Source organism: Neoarius graeffei, chromosome 15, assembly GCF_027579695.1.
Source record: "Neoarius graeffei isolate fNeoGra1 chromosome 15, fNeoGra1.pri, whole genome shotgun sequence".
NCBI lineage: Eukaryota > Metazoa > Chordata > Actinopteri > Siluriformes > Ariidae > Neoarius > Neoarius graeffei.
Genome location: NC_083583.1, coordinates 43,570,747 through 43,593,753, shown reverse-complemented (window position 1 = coordinate 43,593,753; position 23,007 = coordinate 43,570,747). Strand labels below are relative to the sequence as shown.

The window sequence follows — 23,007 nt, the reverse complement described above, 5'->3', positions numbered from 1 at the left end:
TCCCGACATCAGTTTTTGGGAACAGAATGTTGCGAAAGCCAAAGCATTTACTCTCAAAGGGCTCTGACCTAAACTGTGGGCTAGATGGTATTACTGCCCGCCCCCCCCATGTCTCATCAACCCCAAGGACATTTAGTTACAGCTATTTGCACTCTATCATTTATCCAATGATGCTTATTATTGTTAAAACAATATCTGAAGTGTTATTTGTAAAAAAAATTTTCGCGGTGCGGTTTCCATCAAATCCTGCGCTCTGATTGGCTGGCAAGCGGGTCCGTATCCTACAACACGGACCCCAGTTACAGACCTCTGGCAACTCGCTTGTTCACAACAAACATAGTAGAATGTCAACATTTATTTTTTTTTAAATAAGATTTCTTTCTAAGATTATCAAAAATCTTATACATTTTTGCCAGCATTTCTCAGGAGAATAGCATTAATTTTACAGCATGGAGTGTGATAACAGTTCACAGCGAAAGCGAGTTTTACTACCCTGAGGAAGAAGAAATAAAACATTTCAGGAGAAAGCTAAAACCTGCAATTTGCTAATGCCGAGCAAAAACATGGCTGAATCCTGAATGAATCATATTTGTATAAATAGGGGACTACATAGGCGGCAAAATGTAGTTTTTTTTTTTTCCCTGCCATGGAAGTGCACTTGTATACCGAGGAGAAAGCAATTCGCATTACAGCCGTGAATGAGGATTCAAAATGGCGGCTCTGCTCGGTTTTCCCTTTCAGGCGCTCTCGTTTTCTGTTAGAATTTGGTAAAGAAAGAAAAATAAATATATTATTTACCAGCTTAAGGTTGAAATACCGTGACCTCGGCCTTCTACTTTCAAGACCTCGGTCATGGTATTTCACGATACGGACTTCCCAGCTGGTAAACAACATACATACATAAAATATACACACACACAATACATCTTGCTCTAGACTTAACAATATTGTAAGATTTATTCTTTAAATTCGTTTCTTAAGTCAAGGATTTTTTAAGCTGTTACCTTGACAGTTTCGGCGATAAACAACTTCTTCTTGAAGAAGGCGGAAGTTTATCGCCGAAACTGTCAAGGTAACATCTTAAAAAATCCTTGTCTTAAGAAACGAATTTAAAGAATAGTTTCAATAGGTAGGCATAATGAACTTTCACTACATAATATTGTAAGATTTTAATTTCTTCTCATAATGGATGGTACAATAATTAAAAACACTGACAATCAGCACATTCCACTTGTAGCTGTAGTCATATAGTAATCATTCTTGTAATAATAATTTCAATAAACGGTTAATGTTCAGTTCCCTTTTCATTCATTCTCTATTCAAAAGCACAACTGAATCACACAGGTTGATCAGTGTGTAATGGAAAATAACAATTTTATCCAAAATAGTTTTTCCTGCCTGAGTCGATTTATTTCCATTTCACACGCGTGCAGCTGTTGTAAAGTTCAGTGCATTTGTGTAGAACTCTCTCGAACTGGGGTTCATTTCTACACTCTGGTCCCACGGTGACATTTTGCACAGGACTGTGTTCCTTTGATAAAAGAAACAAAGCTCCAGCATTATTATACTCATTCAAAACTTTCCACAGATTAATATACCCTAAATTATTCCTTCCTCTGCTACTAGAACTTTTCTTTCTGAATGTGTGCGCATATATTGGTGTTATGGTTTTGTGGATTTATGATAAATATGCTGCTTCACCTATTTAAAAAAAAAAAAAAATGCATTCTGTCCTCTCCAAAATAAAATAAAGCTCTGGGAAAGTGGAATTGTGTTTCAGGCAAGTATGTTTTGGGTGCTGCTCACCCACTGGGCAAGTAAGGCTGGGAGATTTTTTTTTTTTTTTTTTTGACACCGCATGCCATGCGCCAGAAACACCACCACAACATTTATTATGGTGTGAGATTGCTGGGTGCCTGGTGGACAGCAGTGAACCAGCACTTTCACTTTACATTACTATTTAGTTACTATAGTGACACTATAAACTTCCATTTCCAGTTGAGAGTACGCTGTGCACATTTTGGCTGCGACTTCTCACCGAATCTTTTTATCCCCCCCCCCCCCCCCCCCCCCCTTTTTTGTGCCTGTCTGGTTTGATGTTTGCTCTTGGTTTGAATGTTTTGTCTGCTGGCTATGGTGTAGCTCCAGACCCAATTTTGGGCATCGGTTTCCTTCTGGCCTTGACCTGCCATGGGCGATGCCTGTCCTGCTCACTATGAACTGCAGTGAGCTCGTTGCTCTCCAACATCGAGTTTGTCCAGCGCTCTGTGTGGTGGTGCCCATGCTTGCTTTGCAAATCCATGGCGCAGTGTTCCGAGCTATGCTGCCCGGTAGCGTCGCAGTGGCTGTGCAGGCAGTGTGGGGCATACCTTCACACACCGTTTGGTAGGATTGTGGCCAGCTATACCGCTGGAATTATATCCTGACCCTCTTTTGGTGGACTTCCCCCCCATTTGTTTTGTAATTGTAAAGCGAATTTGGGTGTGAGAAAGGTGTTCTACAAGTTACTTTTTATTATTAAATATCAATCTTTATATCTAACAGTTGTCTGGTTACATTAGTCACATCCACACACTTTGGAGGTTTGAGTGTGCAGCCACAGAGAGTAAAGTGCACACACGCCATTAGAACTAATTCGCATGCACCTGTTCCTGATTAGAGCGCAGTCACAGCACATATATAAGGACTCTCAGTAACGCAGACTTTGCAAAAGCCTTGTATTTTGCATCTATTTTCTGGTTTTGACCGTGTGTTTTGGGACTGCAAATATTGTATTATTGTCTGTGCCTCAGTTGACCACTGCTGGTTTTTCGACTCTGCTTTTGTGCGTTTTGGATCCGTTTGCTAGCGTGCTTTCAATAAAACTCTTCCTGTGATTATATCCGTCTATCACCCTTACATGACAAGCTGTCCATTTCCCAACAAGCTAATGGACTAATAAAACTTAACTCATTTTATATGAAACTGTCATGAATTTTCCATAAAACATTAGTAAATAATCCCATGTTATTTTTTTAAAAAGCATATTAAAATAGCCACTGGATAAAAACCCCTCTCATACAAAAAGATGCAAATTTCATTGTACGGTGGTCAAGTGTTTGAGATACATTGCCTTGCACTTACAGTCAGGCTCCCTGTGATGGTACATGTTCATACCCTATGTGAAAGCCATCAAAAATCAGGTCGATGTATTACCATATTCTCTTAAGTATGGGACTCTGCTCCACACGCGCTCGCCATCATTTTCCCAGCATCACCAAATGATTTTCAAAAAAAATGTTCATTTCATTTCACAATAACACTATTAAACAACCTATCCAAGAATTTTTTGCATCCATTTCATTCTTCAAAATAGCTGTGCGCGCACACACTGACCTGTGGGATGTTGACCAGGACATTGGTGTTAGCTACGTTGGCCACACGAATCAGGCCCTGCTGAATGATCCTCTGACCCTGCACCTGAACATTGGGCACAGAGGTGCGAGGACCCAGCAACAGAGGAGGAGGACCAGAGCCAGAGTGCTGCTGCTGACGCAATGTCGCTATCTGCTGAGGAGTCACAGCAATGGGCTAGTGCACATATACATAAAACAAGGAGCAATCAGTTAGAGGAAGAGCATTAAACAAGTGGGCCATGAGCATGTCCCAGCTAAAGAGTCACTTTGTACCTGTGAGCCTCTGACTAAGGGTGGCATCACTATTGATGTATGCTTGGAACCCTGTGCACCACCCCGCACCAGAGGAGGAGGAATGACGGTGCCTGAGCTTCTATTAGAGGACACCTACACACACACGCACGTGTTTACTACTCTTCCATACACTAAGAGTACAGATTTGGGACATTTGGAAACCTGACTGACCTGCAGTGGAGCTTTGCTGGATAAAATGCTGCCTCTTACAAGAGGTGGGGGATTGGATGTGGAATTGGTTGTCTGTTTAAAAGGAAAGGAAAACCAAGTAAGATTTAATCTAAAACAAAGTAAAGCCATTTAAGAATGACGACATCATGTACTCAGGCTTGGACTTGCCTTCTGCACCACACTCTCTTTCTGGATCTGGCTCTGACGGAGTTTCTTGAGCAGCACCAGCTTGGCCTCTTGCAGACGCAGCTCCTCCTTTAGCTGCTTGATAAACCTCTGACGCTCTTCAGGGCTGCTCTTCTGCACACACAAACATCACGAAAGATTTATCATCTCTGCATGCAAGGGAGAAAGAGCTACAAAATCCGTTACTAGTTAAGCTTTTTGATCACACTCAAGACTCTTGTGTGTGTTTAATTTTAAGTCTTGTGGTGCAATATTTTAATCGGATGGGAAAATGGGGGGGGGGGGGGGGGGGACACAGGTGTCATATGCATCACATGATACAAACATTGCTTTGCCTGCTAAAATAAAACTGACATTTGGTCATGTGGTATACGCCTATTTAAAAAAATTTGATCCAAAAACACACTATAAAACAAACTAATGAGTGATGTGACCATGTAATTAATTTGAGAGAAATAACAAATGGCTTGGCAGTATTTTACTTTGGGCAGCTTTATATAAAAAAAAAAAAAGTGGCCAAAACAATGATTAATGGAAACAATGCAGTCTTGAGTATCATTAGAAACTGCAAAAGCTTCTAACAAAAATGAGAAGATTACCATGAGCATCTCCGCATCGGTTTTCTTCAAGCTGTGGCTGATTCCATTAATTTGTGGACTGCCCGGCTCGTTGTCTGATAAAACAATCACGTCATCTGGCGTTGGTGGCCTCTCTTTTTTTATTTCACTATGACAGAGGGGAGGGGGGGGGGGGGGGGAAGAGAAAATGTGAAACAATGTTTGAAAATGCACTTCTGACAGGACAAAAACAATATAGACTGCCCACAAGAGGGCAGCAAAGTATCACAGCTTTGAGTTTTGCAAACAAACTGGTTGATATGGTCTGAAACTGGCATGAACTGTAAATCCAAAAAGAACACGGAATTTTGTTTTGGGAGTTTTCTGTTTTCCCCCCAATTTCCAGAAAGCAGGGGGGCATTTGAACACTACAATTTGCATCTAACTACATTCCAAACTGATAGTAAATAAAAATTTCACACCACCAAATAAGATCGCCTTTAAAGCTGGTTAAGATGAGCTTCTCTGAACCCATCTGTCTTCCCTGTTCACAGCAGGATACAAGAGCTGCTTTGCATGTTGACTGACATTTTCTCCAGGCCCACTGTGGGTTTGTAGCTCCTCCCAGACCCAAACTGTTGGGGGGAGGGTGAATGGCCGATGTCCAGGCCATTGTGTTCCCTCTTCGTCTTCGGCCGTCACTAAAGGCACAACACATTTCAACAAGGACACCTTTCCTGTCAACACAAAGCTAGATCAGAGGGAGACGGACAGACATGGAGAGAACTCCGATATCTGACTAACAGTCATGCTGACTGGAACAACTTGTCTCTTCCAAAGTTTAAATGTTAACTAAAGTGTGAGCTGTAAATTTCTTCCCTAAACTGCTGTGCATCATGCCAGAGGCCAAAGGTCTTGGCTCTGAATTTATTTGCTTAATTTGTGTTTTGTGCCCAACAGCAGCTGGCAAAAGAACTTTAGACATTTGTTAGCTATAATTAAAGATAATCCATACATACATTTAACAGATTCATATTTATAGACCTCGTAGTACCATGTTTCTCAAAGTCCAGCCCATGAAGCATTCACAATTCAAGGAGTCGTCCCTGACTAAGAAGTCTGAAACCCATGATACAGACATCAAGAAGCTCACGTCACGCTGACATTTTTCACCATGGGTCATGTTTCAAAATGTTCTCCATTAGACAACTCTTTTGGCTGGTTACAGGTTACACATAACTGTACCCACCGTTCTGTAGAGTTTATAAAACCTTCAGACAAAGAATGCATCATGAAAAGAACAGTGCATACTTCTTAACAGCACTCAGACATGAACTTGGAGCATTACACTCATGAAATGCACCTTTTTAATCCTCTTCCAATATTCAAAAAGACATGGCTTAATGAAATAGCCTTCACAAAAATAACAGCACACATTGATAAGAAAACGGAGTCCTCAAAAGGGCTGGAACTTCATGATGCAGTTGCCAAGGCAAGCCCAAAACCAAACCACAACTCTCTCATCACCACAACTTCCTGGTTATTAATGAGTACCCAAGATCACATGACATGAGAATGTCCCTCAGATCACATGACTCACACTCTCCCTTTTCTTCAGTGGTTCCCTCCTGCATGGAAACCATAGCAACAGCCGGCTGGAACCAGTTTGTGACACGTCGACTTCATTTTGTGAAGGCAGGAAGCATTCAGGTGCAGCAGAAAATGGAGCCGTCCAAAAACTTAAAAACCACACATGCCTTGAGTAAGAGTTTGCTTCATGGACATGAACAGGCAGAGTTTGCACTTGGGGGGGGGAATTGTGATAAGGTTTCTCCGTGTTGATTCATATCAGTAAACTTTTCACCCCTCCCCCCACAGCAATAAGTCATCCCTTTGTCCTCTTCATTAGACCACAGGAAGCCATTTTTGGTTCTCAAAGTGGGGTCTGGGGAATCCTCAGGTTTCAATGAGCAGAAAGTTCAGGAACTAATAAGCTCTAAGGCTCCAATAAATAGACAAATTCAAATAATGAGCCGAGCATTTTAGTTTGGTTATGTTCATAAAATAAAATGTGCAATCAGTTTTTAAACAGGTAAAACAGAACCTTGCAGGTAAAAAGTCTGAGATCCCCGACTCTAAACAAGCAACCATTCATCTCAGGAGCCCAATTACAGACTTCGTTTCAGCACATTTCACTGGAGAACACTTCTGATTACAACTAACTTTTGCACACCAAATAAGATAGGTTCCCCTGTTTACCAGAAGGCCAAGCGTACAATTTGGTGCACATGTGCCTGTCGTCCCCAGAAAAAAAAAAAAAAGTCTGCAGTGGATAAATTAATAAAATGGACAAGCTTAAATTAATATAGTTCAGCTCGCATCCCACAGTGCATCAGTGTCTTACAAATTACAACTTAAAAGTACATCAAATGCACCTCACACTTGCTTTGTACATGGAGAAAACTGACTAACTGGAACAGTATGTGAGAAACCAAATTTAAACCTACAAAAGGTCTATAGCAGTTTCATACTGCAGGAATAAGTACATGCACAAGAGTAACAGGCAGAACATCCAGCTGAGCATTGCAACAGTTACTCTTTAAAAATTATTTTTGACATCCATGTTGTCTTATGGCTCTGTTTAGTCCAATTATTCACTGCTCAAGCTAAAGCAAAAAACAAAACATTTGCACAGAGGAATGAGAGAAGGGGCAGAGGTAGAAATATACTCTCATTCAAGGGTCAGAAATGGAACAGACAAACTTTCTGCAAAAGAAACAATTATTAATTAATAAAACCTCTAGTTTTATCAACTGCATCCAGGATTTGTGCTGTCAAAACAAAGATACCCAGAATACTTCGGCAGCACTACAGCTGTCCTCTGACACTCATTTGGTCATCGTGCATATTCTAAAAGGTCCACTTGTTTCACCTCCTACAGCAGCATCAAATCAGACCAGAATCATGTTCTCACTGTAACTGAAATGCATTACGATTCAGTCAGAAACAAACCAAAACCAAACCTTGCAGTCAGTCTTGGGTGAAAGTGTGTTTTGGCTATGCTATTGTTCTTAGTCCATTTCCCAATACATTGCTGTCCACCACAAAAGACGAAAACGATGCTAGACATATACACTGGGTCATTTTATGTCATGTCTGACATTTTCATTTGTTGAGAAGAACTACTTTATTCATCACATGCTTGTGAAATACCTCTCCGCATTTAACGCATCTGAAGCAGTGAACACACACATGCACACACTTGAGCAATCATGCTAACAGCACCCTGGGAGCAGTTGGGAGTTAGGTGCCTTGCTCAAGGGCACCTCAGGCCAAGGCCGTCCCATATTAACCTAACCGTATGTCTTTGAACTGTGGGGGAAACCGGAGCACCCGGAGGAAACCCACGCAGACACGGGGAGAAAATGAGAACTCCACACAGAAAAGCCCCCGATGGCCGCTGGGCTCGAATCCAGAACCTTCTTGCTGTGAGGCGACCGTGCTAACCACTTACACCACCATGCCATCCTAGATGCTGTTTTGAAATCTTAGGTGGAACGTGAACAGCTCAGAAACCACACGCCGACATCCCTTGGACTGCAACAATGAACACAACACACTTTCTTGCAAACCTAATTAAACTTAATACATAAAACAAATCACAAAGGGTTCTGCCCATCTTGGACTTGTGAAAAATCACATGAAATTCACAAAATGCTAAATTTCCTGTATCTCATCTCTCTTCAGAGCCATTCAGCTCAGAGAGCAAATGTGGGAGGCGTTTTTGGTGGTCAAATACACCAGTTTAGCGCAGACGGAAAGACAAAACAGAAAAGACTTGCCCATGTTATTGTTGACTGGGCCCGAGACCGGTTGCTTTGGTCCACAACCCAAGTGTCTGTCTCCACACCTGCCCCAGTGATTTGCATCCCAAGGGTAAATGCACCAGGGTTTGAGTCGAACAGAAAAACACAATGCTTGTAGAGCATCACGTACATTCTTGTACCTTGCCAAGATGAAGTTTTCCCAGCCATTTAACTGCTCTCTGACAAAATCTGACCTGTGTCTGTGATTTAACCTCCCCCCCCAAAAAAAAAAAAAAAAAAAACCACACAGTCCCCAGAGCAGAACACATCAAGAATATTTCTGCAGGAATACCATTTCCAGGTAAGGCTATTTGATATGTAAACATATCAGACTGGAGTTCTATGGTTAACGACCGCAGCAAGTGGAGACTTCTGAACTTTAACATCTGTCACAGGATTGACATCAGAAGGGAAAAGAGGACTACGAAAGAAAGCGTGCAAAGCGCCATCACAAACCGACAACTACAATACTTCATGAACTATAGACTATTTGATTGTTATTCACTGTGTTATACCCATATCGGTGTAAGGTGTGTGTGTGTGTGTGTGTGTGTATATATCATAATAAACATTTTTAAAGTGTCCTTTCGTGTCCCAAGGTGATTAGTGTGACGAGGGACTTAAAATCTCTGCCACTGTGAACAGTTGAGGTGACCAGACATATCACCAATCATCTATGCTCTGCTAATGAAGCTTCTCGGACAAGCAGCAAAAAGTTTTCATAAATCGTACAAGTCATGTCATGACTGTGCTGCTCTGTGGCCTACCTGCGGGGCGTCCTCATGTCCACAGGCTCATCATCTGCCTGCACCTCCACTTTGATGGTGGCTTTCACCTCACCAGCCTTCAGGATGTTTGCCACTTTGCTAGAACCGAGTTCCCCTCTTTCCAGCTTCACTCGTTTCAAGTCTCCATCGAGGGCCGGCGTCTCCCGCTCCAGTGCCCTCTTCTGGCTGCGTGTCTGGCGCACCGCCTCCTCAGACATCTTTGCTCCTGCATAGAGGACGCAAGTATGTGAGAAAACATCAGCAAAAAGTTTATCAAAAACTTTACATTCATAAACTCAGCTCTTCTAGATCTGATTAAATCTCAAACACGTGTTAGAACATCCATGGAGAACAAAGCTCAGCTCCCACACAAAAGACAATTTAATTCCAAACTCTGAAGTCAAACCAGAAGTTATTTTTTCTTCTAGTTTATTGATGAGCTTTCAGTGCTGTAAATAAAGACATGCTTACAGCTGCCAGCCCTTCTCTTCAAAAGTTTAAAAAAATAAATAAAATAAAAGCTTTACAAAAACAAAATATGCATTTTATTAATATAATAACTTCTGTTAAAGTTTCCTCAGGGTCTACTCATATTATACATAACTCGTATATGTGCGAGATAGTGAGAGGTGAGCTGACAACACCGAGGCCTTCTCTCATTTTGTGTGACATCACTAGGGCTCCACATGACCCTTCCCAAGATTCCATGGGACACACAAAGCACTTCCCTGAAAACCAGTTTAAACCGGTTTGGAGATGCAGCCAAGAGACTGAGGCAGGTTTTTAACCCCTTGAGAGACAGATGGTGTCTTTCTTGCACGCATGCGCACACACACGTGCCAGAGGGGGAGGGGCTTTTAGCATTCCAAAACACAAATAGTTTGGGGGGGGGGGGGGGGGGATAAATAAATAAAAAACACATCTTGCCATAAATTAATGAACATCTGCGTGCACAAACACAAAAGGCCGCCATGCCTGACTCACCCTGGGTGCACACCACCACTGCTTAACTACATTTGTCAAATAAGGTTATATAAGCAGTACAAATTCTGAAAGCAAAACAAAAAGCTGCAGCAAGTCTGACAACATGAGAGGTGTTATAAATCAATGAGATGTCCTTGACACACACACACAAAAAAAAAAAAAAACATTAATGGTTAAGAGAGAAAATCATCATCTCTATACTTAAATTAGATGACGTTTTGGCAACCTTTCTGAAATGCTGGAACATACAGGTAGGAAAGTCAATTTTCAAATATGGTGACATACCGACGTTTATCAAGGAGCACAGGACAAAGCTCAGGAAAGGAGGTCAACAAACATGATCTCTTGACACTTGATGTCACATCACCAGTGATTACCAATCAATAAATGGACATCTATTCATTCAGGGCTTGGTTATACAACCCATGCAGGTCTAGATCTTGACACTTGTGATTCACAGGGAGCTCCAAAAGATTACACTTCCCAAAACCAGTGACGATCACTTGAGTGAATAATTTCACTTGGATTCTGTAGATTTGTACCAAAGAGTTGCTACTGTAATTATAAAAGCCTGTCCTGTGCTCATCCCAGGACTCTAATTCACAAGAAACTCATACCGAGCGTTTGAATGTTGTTCTACCGCTGAGCTGGTAGATTCGACAGTAACAGAGGCAGGATCGACATTTGTAAAAAGGGACAGCCAGCGTTGCAGAACATTTCAGGGTTGAAACTTGCCAGTGGCAATTAACAAACTGCCTTTCAGATTTTTCAGGTTAAGGTCATTGGAATTTTCCCTGAAACCCAATTATTTTTGTTTAGTAGACCAAAACCTCTGAATTCAAATTACAGATTTCCAATTTTATTTATTTTTTTATAGAATAATTAATGAATTCAGGGGCAGGTGGCCCCAAATTCTCTGCTATTTTTTCCTGCTTCACCATAACCCAATTCAAGATACTACGTCATGCATCACATGGTGGGCTTTCCCTGTTTGCACAAGGCATTGTGGGATACAAATTTGTAAAAGGAGAGAAAAATGGAGTACGTGTGCGCGAATGAAACGCGAAAGACTGACTACAGTAACAGAAAATGAGAAGAGATGTTGCGAAAGAAAGGAAACGCAGTACAAAACTAATTAAATAAATAAAAATAATCGGCAATCAGCGAGCACCTCGGTGTGATCAGCTGTTCATTTAGCGACAGAACGATGTAACTGTCAGTGCATGGACAAAAGTAAACCTGCGCATGCGCACATGGACTTCCTCCGTCTGCTTAACTGCACGAAGCGAGTGATTTCATGCACATTGTTTGCTCAGGAATCCCCTCAAATTAAATAACTTCCCAGCTACAGAATGGCCTGATATTTTGTGAGCTATTACAGAAATAAACAATCACAATGACCACATTTCAGAAGGAACTAAATTTCACAGACTTTATGAAATCGAAAGGCCGTCTCACTTTAAAAACTGATCAGGGCAACTTTCCTGAACTCGAACCTTTCCCATAATTCATTGCTGCGTCATAGAGGAAGCCGGGATCTTTCCTCTGCTCCACTATGTTGTGGGTCCGATTTTCTGACGTACTCTGGGGATGATATTATCCAAGTGCCCCATCCGTCTACCTGTACAGAATGAACAGACGACATGAAGCTGTGGCCCGATGTCAGCTACGTTGACATTGTCAGTTATTTTATTCTTAGTGAGAGTGTTGATGGTGAGGAGCTAAAGAACGACAAAAGCACAGAGGTGTACAATTATCTACACAGTAATAAAACTGGCAAAACTGCTTAAAAGAGAGGGCGAGTTTGTTTGCTTAAAAGGCTAGAGGTTGAGCCTAGCCAGAGCGCCCAAAAAAATAAATAAAATTTTAAAAACCTGCGGTCTTGCAGCAGCTATCACCTGGAAGGTAGGCTGTGTCAGAGTAGAGCGACTGCATTATTGTACTGGTTTACTAATAATGTAGTGTTTATATATTGTAAGTCGCTTTGGACAAAAGTGTCCGCCAAATACCATACAGGCTTAGTATGTACACAGTACAAGTTCAAGAAGCAAAAACTAGGGAGAGAAGCATAGGCTAACCATTTTAATGCAGATGAAAGTGCTGTGAAACTTTGGAAACAAACGCACCATACTTAAATAATTCCTTGTCTATGTATTTGTCCAAGCATCTTCAATTTCTTAACTCCCCTGATCATTCCAGATATTGGATGGTATTTGTAGGCTTTGTTTACAGTAGTACTTCAGCACTGGTCGATCTTGGAGTCTCTCGGCTATATGCACTTATTGTTAGTCACTTTGAATAAAAACATCACACTACATTAGTCATTTAGCTGATGTTTGAATAATGTACAATATCTGAACAACAATTAATGTTGATTAATCCATTTCTGGGGGCCCCAAGTTAAACACTGGGGTGTTATTCAAGTAAAAATGGTTTTAAATTTGTTTAACTAGAGAAAACTTAAAGGGCCGTTTTATTTTAGCCTGGGCCACCAAGAACTCTGGGATACTGGCCCGAGTGGCAACCAAGCAGTGAAGTTAATTTTTAGCCCTGACGTTTTTGACACCAACATTTATTTGACATTCTTCTTTCCGAGATCAGCGCGAATTCAAATGTCTCCTTCTACAGCGTCTAAGGTCTGCGTGTTGTTCTGCTTCAAATTGTTGCATACATCTCTTCACTCTCTCCTCCACCATGTTTGTTTGCACAGCAACTTTGTTTGCATTTGAAGAGTGGTATAAATGTACACAACTAACAAAATCACCTCAACACTTAGATCTCCCTCCATTATTGTTTTGAAAACAATAATGGAGGGATATTCCTTTTCTGATGCTTAGTACGTTACACGTTACCCTAGACGCCAATGCTCCGTCAAGTTACACAGCATGCCTCTGGTTGCAGAACGTCGGCAGGTTATGAAAAACCACACTGGCGTGGCTTTATTTAGTTCACTGTAAACAATGATAAGGAATATTCACAGCAATACTGCAAAGCACATGTTAAAAAGGCTTTTTAAACAAGAGTAGAATAAAATGACAAGACTGCACATTTTGAAAAATCAACCACAGTTCTTGGCTCACATTAGTGGGAGCCCTGATACTATGTTTGGGACATAAATACGCACCTCTATCTGATCGCTTTCATGTAAACGGTATGCTTGGAATCGATGACCGGAATGAATTCATTCTGAACATAAAAACGTGAACATGTAAACGTCGCTAATGATGGAAGACCGGGGGGGGGGGGGGGGGGGGGGGGGGGGGTTAGACCCAATAAATAGCCAGGATATTTCTGTACTGTGTTGTAAACTGAGCCTTGTATTTGAATAGCTAGAAAAATTGAGGTCGTTTGAGTTTTTCCTTCATCAAAAGAGTTCCTAGCTGCAAAATGTTCGATCTAGTGGATCTGTGCATCACTACAAACGGCATTAGTAAAAACAGTATTTGAACAAATCGTGCTATTGTAAGTATACACTGAGGCAATGTAACTACAGCACAGCATCAGGTTTTACAAGAGTTACATTCCAACACTGAAGACAACTGGAAGAGCTGAGGACAGTAAAGCAGTAAAGAGGCAACCAAGTGAGAAATCCTTTACACTTAAAGCATATACGCAGAGCCATGGCCTCACTTTTGTTTATAAATGCCCTGAGACCTCAAGAACGGCACAGGAAATAGTTTTAAGCGTTAACAATAAATCTAATATAGTGATTTTTACAATTCAAGTGATTTATATAGGTAGCGGTCTGAGTGAATGACCTCGACATCCGTAACGTCACAACAGGAAGTCGATCGGTCTCATCACCATTTCCACTATACTAAAACACAGAGCTGACTGCAACTCTGATCCTCCATTTTGAGCCAATTTATCGCCATGCCAGGTGGAGGTGTTGCTGGCCGGTACAGCAACATGACAGAAGCTGGATTTACGTTGCATTCATGGCCCAAGAACATTCAAACTGCAAAGATTTGGACGCGTTTTGCGAGAAGTTCATGGACACATTGGGCGCCTATGAAGTGGTCTCTCCTCTGCTCTGCACATTTTACTGAAGACTCGTACGAAACCTCTGATCTGCTGAGGAGCGTTGGCTATAAGCCCGTATTGAAAGAGGGTGAAGTATCAACAATTAAAGGAAAACCACAAGAAAAGGAAAATATTTTTTCAAATTTATTTATTTGTTTTAAAAGGAACTTGAGTTCAGTTGCACCAGTCCTCCCGGAGTGAGCCGAGGGTTGTTGTTAAAACCCGGGAAGGAACGGGACATATCACTCGGGCAGTGACCTCCCTGCAGTTTTTGCTAAAACCGGTGATGTCCCGTTCCATCCCAGGTTTTAGTAATTGCATGAGCCCAGCAGTAATGGCGGAATACACATTATGAAGAAAAGTGAATGAGCGGACCAGCCGTCTTATTTCCAAACTGGATATTGCTGCCATCTCACCCTTACATGGAAGTGAATGAACGGAGAACTAAGCGAACAACTGAAAGTCAGATTGTTTGAAAAACAAATCAGCTACAATATCGGCCTTCGAGAAGCGAGAACACAGACGGGTAAGCTCCAACTCTCATTTGGATGATTTATAAATTAAAAAAAAAAAAAAAAAAACTTGTTTACCTGCATTTAGATTAATATATGTAAGTTGTATTGTGTGTTTAAGTTACCTGTATAAGATTTAATTTGCTTCAGAATGTGATTCTCAGTTCATCTGATTATTTAATTAGCCTTTTACGTTTTATCAATGAAAATGCATGCATGTACATGTATGTTGCACAAGTTATAACACCTATCCTGTTTTAATGAGAGTCAACCCACAATCAATGAAGTCAAATCAGTCTTAGTTGAACAAGTCGATAACGGTATTTCTTACTTTCACTATAAATTTTTATTTACATGACTTTGGCCTATAGCTGTCAAAGTCCTCTGCTTTAAAACCGGTTCCCGCTGTGACGTCACACGCTCAGGCATGGCTGGCTCAGCAGGGCAGCTCGAATGCCAACTTTGTGGTCGATTTTAACTCTCAAAAATATACATTTTTTTATTCCCATTTATGCAGCATACAAGAGTCAAGGATGGAGATACTATCCACTCAAATTTATTTAAAAATAAAGGCTCTGCATATCTGCTTTAACCTACAGACAATCACAACCAGTAGCATGACTCCTGTACTATCCCTGAAGTGATCTGGGGAAATCGCAAGCCTCAGTGCTACTAAGGAGCATCTCAGATTAACAGTTAAACTACCCAATTTGAGATAACATGCAATACACAGCCACTGAATCTCTACTGCTATAAACATAGGATTCAGTTTATCTTCAACTCTATGCCAGAAAACTGAACAAGGCCCATATCGCGCAAAAAAAAAAAGTTTGTGTGTAGCCAAGGTGAAAAGCCTGGTCCATTGGTGAAGACAAGATGCGAGCAAGTGTTGGAAACAGATTTTTGACAAAATAGGAGACGTAACTCGCATTTCATGCAGTATCTAGATCTCAACATAAAGGCTGCAGCACTTTCCTACACTATTCGGACAAAGAAAGAAATTAAGTTCTCATTTGGAACCTGAACTCAATACAGTGGTACTTGAAAGTTTATGAAACCTTTAGAATTTTCTATTTTTGTGCATAACATGAAACTCCTAATACATCAGATTTACCACACAAGTCCTAAAAGTAGATAAAGCGAACCAGATTAAACAAAAATATTATTCCTGGTCATTTATTTATTGAGGGAAATGATCCAATATTACATATCAGTGAGCGGCAAAAGTATGTGAACCTCTTGGATTAGCAGTTAATTTAAAGGTGAAATTAGAGTCGGGTGTTTTCAAACAAAGGAGATTTCTGCGGACCTTAAGAGAGTTGTTAAGGCACATCAGGCTGGAAAAGGTTACAAAACCATCTCTAAAGAGTTTGGACTTCACCAATCCAGTCAGTTAGGCTACATCCACACGACAACGAGATGTTATTTAAAAAAATATAGCGTCCAAATGGGCAACGATCAGTAAAATATCAGGTCCATATGGCAACGCAATGCTTGCTGAAAACGATGCAATACACATGCCACACCTCTAGGGGCGCTGTAAGACGGTCCCTTTGGAGACACCAGAACAATAGAAGTAAGGACGCATGCGCATAAACTATTATGCGCGAGACTTCATATTAGCCACAAAGTCAGGAAAATCTGTTCGTAAAATTACATTATAATGACCAAATATAATGAAAAGTATTTTTCCAGTCTCACCTGTGAAAGGTAATCCCATGTGATCTCGTTTGGATGGTAAACCTGTTGGTACAGTTAAACGCAGCTAATCTTTATTCTCCACTTTGACCTATCCAATATGGCAGCGAGGATGACGCATGATTCTACGCGGAAGGTGGCGTCTTTAATGTTCCGGAATAAATTGAATGCTACACGTTGATGGATTAATTTGTTGTTTCTCACCTGTGAAAGGTAATCCCATGTGATCTCGTTTGGATGGTAAACCTGTTGGTACAGTTAAACGCAGCACATGAATCTTTATTCTCCGCTTTGACCTATCCAATATGGCGGCGAGGATGACGTATGATTCTACGCAGAAGGCGGCATCTTTAATGTTCCGGAATAAATTGAATGCTACACGTTGATGGATTAATTTGCTCTCCTACGCCCTTTTTGAGGAATGTACTTTAGGACTAAAACCAACATCTGAAGAGATCATTCCTTTTTTTCCCCATTTTTGCTGGCGGGATTGACTCTGCCCTAAGGGCAGAGTCTCTCTCTCTCTCACTTTGCACCATTATACAATAAATATTCACAGTGAAAATATTTTGTAAGCGCATTTCATGAACCAAGTTATAGGATTTGTTGACAACTCGCATCGAGTTCGTTACACTTCTACCCGGCGTGAAGCACTCACAGTCATGTGGTTGTGACGTCATCGTAAACAAATCCGTTCTACTTATCCAGACGACTTCACAACGGCAACGTTGCCAGATCTTTCCACTCTGGAACCCGTTCTCAAAAAGATTGCGTTTTGGGCACCCAAAACGCCGGTGCCGTGTGGACGCCAGGCCTAAACGATAAGCAATTGTATCGGAGTCACCTGAATCCGTTGCCGTGTGGACAGGGCCTTAGACAGTACAAGTGAGCAATTCCAGCGTTATGGACGTGACACTTGAACTCAAAATGGCAACAAATGACCCAGTGCATGTTTTATTGTCTCCCAGTATTTAAACAGGTGTTGCATATTTTAAGGCTGTACCATACTGGAGAAGTGATAGAACAAGAACAATTCCCATAGTACATCTAGGGCATGCCAGAAAATGCCAATAAAAGATGCATTATGGACGTGACAGAAAAAGTATCACTTTTCTTGGGTGACTGTACATTTTTATCAAACTCTGAAATTGTAACCCTAATGTTGAAATGGAGATATCCATTTGATAGAGGGGTCCAAGGTGAATATTAAAAAATCTTTGTTTAAAATATTTTGTATTTCATGCAGAGTTTCGGAAGGAAAAGTCAGCGTTATGGATGTGACGAAATTCCGTTATGGATGTGACGCGTCTGAAATAGACATGGCATATGTTTAGAAAATCAGCAATTTAACCACGATAACCCTTTGAAAAACTCTCTAAATATCAGCTAAAACTATCAAAGTTCTTAAATAATATTTAGGATGGCTATTGTTTTGCTGTTTTGTGGATTTTAGCATACATTTCTGTGGCTTGTGGCAATAATATAGAATTGTACATGATCAAAGTTGATTTTAGCTTGGGTTTTACATTATAAGAAAGAAAGACTGACAGTGACATATTAGGTTGGTTACAAATTGGTTCAACTTATTCACATCTGTAAAATACAGGCCTAGGTGATATCTCTGGGAGTGGTTTTGATGTATTACATGTTGCTTTATTTTTGCATGGTGAGGTTGACATTTACATGGAATTGCCCAAATGTAAGAAATTCAAAACCATTATTACCCAGTTTTGTTGAATACGCAATTCTGTGTGGTCAATGGCATTCTACGGTCTTATTTCTGACTAACAGGCCACTGTTATGGACACAGTTCTGATCACAGACTCTGGAAGACCACGACCAATCATATCAAACCGCAGAAAGAATTCTGTTAAATTTGATTGCTTTAATCAAATTAACAATCACGACACCCTGGAGCAAAAAAGGTTTTTACTCTACTATAAAACAGTGTAAGATCTTTCTAACATTACTTTTGATGTTCAGTTTAACATTAATTATAATGCTAAGTGAATCTTAAAAAGGCTACAGTTTACGTCGCTATGGATGCAGTTGTAAAGTTTTAATTCAATTTTTTGTGTCACATAGATTTCTTCACTAAGCAGTTGTGCAATAATTGGGATAAAATGTACAACAAGCTGACTATTATTGCAAAAATAAACCCCTCTACTTTGCATCGGAATCCTGCATCACCCTGTTGAGGTTTATTTCACAATAATGACCAGCTCGCTGTACATTATCCCTTACTTGTATATCCTCTCCAGGACCGTCGGGATGATTTTTCGTTTCAGAAAATTGCCAATTCTATATCCCTCCCCCGTTTTCTATAATAAGAGATCGGGGGGGAAAAAAAAAAAAGTTTCCATGTACCGATGATACGGTTTTAGAGTTCTGAAATCCATAAAAACAAAACTTATGCAATAAATTTAATTCATTCAATTTCTACCCAATTATAGACTTTCCGGTTCAAACTGGGAGAGTGAGAGAAAAGTTGAAGAAATGTATGGCATCACCTCCGCTGAAAGCCATCAAAATGAAATCAGACATTTCAGGGCTGCAGATTAACTTTTTCCATCCACTTGCCCAATCGGCCAAGCAACAGGATTTTTCACTTGTCCTAACCATAACCCTTTATGTATTTACTAGTTCAGTGAAAGGAAAGTGATTAACAAAGTTTATCAAAAAGCAGGTACAGTTATGATTATGCTTTAATTAATGATTTATAATTTCAATAAAACTCACTTTAACTGTAAAACAAATTATCCACTGCCCCATGATGGTGCCCATGTTGTTATACCCCATTACCTGATCTGCAATTTTAAGAGATAGACTCACGCAAATTCAAAGCTTCTGGAGAAAATAATCCAGTAAAACTTGAAGTGTAATTAATTTAAAGAAATGAAACCTGAAAGAAAACAAGTTGGACGTAAGGGTGACACTCACCTTGCAAATAAAAAACCGTGAGCAAGTTCAGCACCGTAGTAAAATTCCCACAAAATATTTTACGACATTTGTGATGGCTAAAGGCCAATTTATGCTGACAACGCAGTCCTCGCAGATAGCGTCGCAAATGGCGTCTGCGTAGCCCCCCCCTTCGCAGACGCTCTGCGCGCACCTCCCAAAAATTGTGACCACCGCAGAAGCCTCGCAGACAGCGTCGCAGACAAGAGGGCTCCGATTGGTCCACTCTACATCCACTGTACACGCACTTCCGCTTCCCTACTTTCCCGGTTTGGTTTGTTTTCACTACCGCCATTTTTAAAAACACGAGCGAAGATGGAGCAGCACGAAGAGCGGTTGATCAAGGAAGTGAGGAAGTACGTACATCTATACGACTCCAGTTCTAGTCATTATAAGTAACCGGAGGATAAACACTCCACTAACCACACCCACCAACTACTCCTAGCGATTTCGCGACTTCGCGCCCCCTTGCGTTGTGGCGGTGAATAACATCGCGCACGCCTATTACTCCCCGCTCAACGATAAATTACAACTGTCTGCGAAAAGCTATCTGCGAAAGCCTTGTCGCAAGAGCATGCAGAGGCCCTGACGTGTACCATACAAAAAAATTAAATAAATGTCAGAAAGAAATGCAGTTTCACCACATTTATTTTATTGAGGTATTTGATCATTTCTCCAATTTCAAAGTCTAATCATCTATAATTAGATATTACGATGTGTTTTTTTTTTTGTACATCAGTGTTGTGAGCTGCTTTGTATTTTCCAGGGCAAGGCATTCCCACTTATAAGCCCCTGATTTTTTTTTTTAATATAAATCCAATCAGCGTGCACACTGATCATAAGCCCTCATGTCATTTACAACAGGGTGAGACATTGATAGTTTGTCGACAACCTGGTTTACACCAAGATTCGGGGGGGGGGGCCCTCACTGTGTAGTTGTTTGGATTGAACTTCTCAGGTTTTGAAACCGGATGCCGACAAAATCCCATTTTCTTTTTTCAGAATGGCAATTCCATTTTGGACAAGCAATTCCGCAATTTCCACGTTTTTTCCATGGTCGGGGGGAAAAAAAAATCATCCCTAAGAGTGGTCAACTAACAAAGATCACTCCAAGACCAAGGCGTGTAATAATTCATGAGGTCACACAGAAACCCAGGGTAACTCCTAGCAACTGAAAACTTCCCTCACATTAACCAATGTTAAATGTTCATGAGTCCACCATCAGGAGAACACTGAACAACAGTGTGCATGGCAGGGTTGCAAGGAGAAAGCCACTGCTCACGAAAGAACATTGCTGCCAGTCTACAGTTTTCTAAAGATCACATAGACAAGCCAGAAGGCTTTTACAAAAATGTTTTGTGGACGGATGAGACCAAAATAGAACTTTTTGGTTTAAATGAGAAGCATCATGTTTGGAGAAAGGAAAACACTTTGACTATATGATGGAGGTGGTCGTATTATGGTTTGGGCCCATTTTGCTGCAATTTTGAGAAGAATTTATTCTAAAAATAAATAAATAGATACCCCACACTAAGATGATGCACTGACAAAAATCCATGCAATGTTCGTTAACTTATCAGCACAACTACTGTGTCAAAGATCACACAAACACTATGCCTCTATATAGATGCTTTAGGAGTCACTAACACTTCAAGAGAAGGAAACACCCCTAAATGTAAAAATCTGAATTTGTATGACATCAGTCTGAGCACCTAACTCGGCTACATCATGAACAAAAAACACACACGTCTCTGCATGCCACAGTAAGGTGGACTGTAAGCATGGGACCATTTCCTCATGAGTCTTGTAGGAGATGTAATGACCGTCTATAGGGAACAGGATAAACAACAGAGTTGTAGGTGACTCAGCACAACTGCACAAAAACATAACTGACAGGACTTCCACATGAAGTACGCACAGTGCATAAACTGAACATTCAACATTTTCTCTCAAGATGCTGGACAGTTAATGAGCTTCTCGGTTATCTCTCTCATGAGCGGATTCTTGGATGTATCCTTACACATAAAGGCCAGCGTATTAAAAAAAAATCGAATCAGTGAGAATCTGCTGTGCTTACATGCTCGCTGTATCTAACATGTTTATCATCTTGCAGTCAGCTGGTAGTGGAAGTGAGGGCGCCCCTTGCTGATTTACTCCTGCACATCAAGGGTTAAGCCCTGCCATTTTAACACCAGTGACAGATCAGGCCGCGAGGGTGTTACCTAACAAAATGGACGTCTTTAACCCTGCATCTGCCGCTGGCTCTACCTGGTATTGCCCCTAGCGACAGGGCAACGAGTGCTGAGACAGGAAGTGGAGCCTACGCCTCTTCATGTGGGCACAAAAGAACGCTCACATTCAAAGAACGTAGCCTCAGTCACACACACAACCCGACCCCCCCCACAAGACAGAGACACACACATCGGAAAGTCATCTCCCCATCCCCCACATTCACAGAGATCTCAAATGGGCTACAGTGTAAACTATGTGCACACACGCACAAAAACAGTACTTCCCTTGGACCCGCAAGCAAATTTTTAGATAAACTCAAAAGGTTACACAGGGCAACACAAGAACATGTTTTTCTCCTGTATGAAGCCTTCGAGCATAAAATGACTCCCAATCGAATCACTTCAAGGATAAGTTGCTTTGTTTCAAAAACTTCCAGTATCCTGAACAAAGCAAAGATTTCACCTTCAAAATCCAACAGTCGAATTTAATGATTCTAGTGTTAAGTACTTTTGTGTACAGTTGATCTTTGCGTCCACTGGGTGAAAACCTGGATTTTAAAGGATTCAATTAAGAAACAGATTGCTGCAGGTGATCCACAGGTAGGATCAATGGACCAAAGCAACACGATGAACCAAATCAAATTAGCGCTCAGATGACTACAGGTTTCTGATCAGCACCATGCCCGAACAGTGTTACAGACCCAACATTATTGTATAAAAGGCACAAACTGCATACCCTCCTAGTGAGGGAGTTGCAATATAAAGGAACAACCAGTTATATATAAACTGGAAGGGAGAAAAAAAAAAAAAGCATTTCAGAGTTTCCAACCTTCGAGTTCATTTCAGGAGCTTTGTAAAGGAACTCTCTCTTAAAGCCCTAGGCAAATTTCTTCCAGGATTTGTTTTTGGATTGTATGTATAGCTTAAGAGTGATTCAGTTGTCAGTCCAAATCTCAGGACTGCCACAGAACAACTTTTGGGTCCTTAAGCAAAGCCCCTAAGCATCAGCTGCTCAGGGTTAAAGCTTAAAGCGTTAAAAGCATCTACCAAATTAATAAATGCAAAATGTAACAATTCCTTTACTAATGCAATTTAAATCCTATACAGCACAGATCCTCTACTGCTGCCACAAAAATAGAAATTAACAGAATTGATTTGTCTAAGAAAATAAGTATGATATTCGCCATAATATTTTAAAGGAAAATTTTCTGTAACAAATACATTTGAGAGTTTCCTTACTTCAGCAACCTTTGGTATAAAGGCGATCAGTGAGCATGCTATACATTTACTTTTCAAATGCTGGTGCTATTGAGCTTAAAAATGAATACATAAATCAGGAGTCAAAAGTAAATTTACTAGCACAGA

General features: G+C 40.7%; 1 protein-coding gene across 7 annotated transcripts in view; it reads right to left on the bottom strand.

Moving 5' to 3' along the window:
* The window catches only part of gatad2ab (GATA zinc finger domain containing 2Ab), a 58,842-nt gene that overhangs the window by 24,084 nt on the left and 11,751 nt on the right, over positions 1-23,007 (bottom strand). For 3 of the 7 annotated variants that reach the window (XM_060941384.1, XM_060941379.1, XM_060941380.1), the window contains exons 2-7: positions 9,237-9,462; positions 4,646-4,772; positions 4,029-4,160; positions 3,861-3,932; positions 3,669-3,782; positions 3,376-3,570 (exon numbers count right to left, since the gene is read on the bottom strand). In XM_060941384.1, coding sequence (XP_060797367.1) covers positions 3,376-3,570; positions 3,669-3,782; positions 3,861-3,932; positions 4,029-4,160; positions 4,646-4,772; positions 9,237-9,454 — 858 coding nt within the window. In that variant the 5' untranslated portion in view covers positions 9,455-9,462. Of the gene's footprint in view, positions 1-3,375; positions 3,571-3,668; positions 3,783-3,860; positions 3,933-4,028; positions 4,161-4,645; positions 4,773-9,236; positions 9,463-11,678; positions 11,757-23,007 lie in introns of those variants that run through there. The other 4 variants (XM_060941381.1, XM_060941382.1, XM_060941383.1 and 1 more) reach the window with 4 other exon arrangements.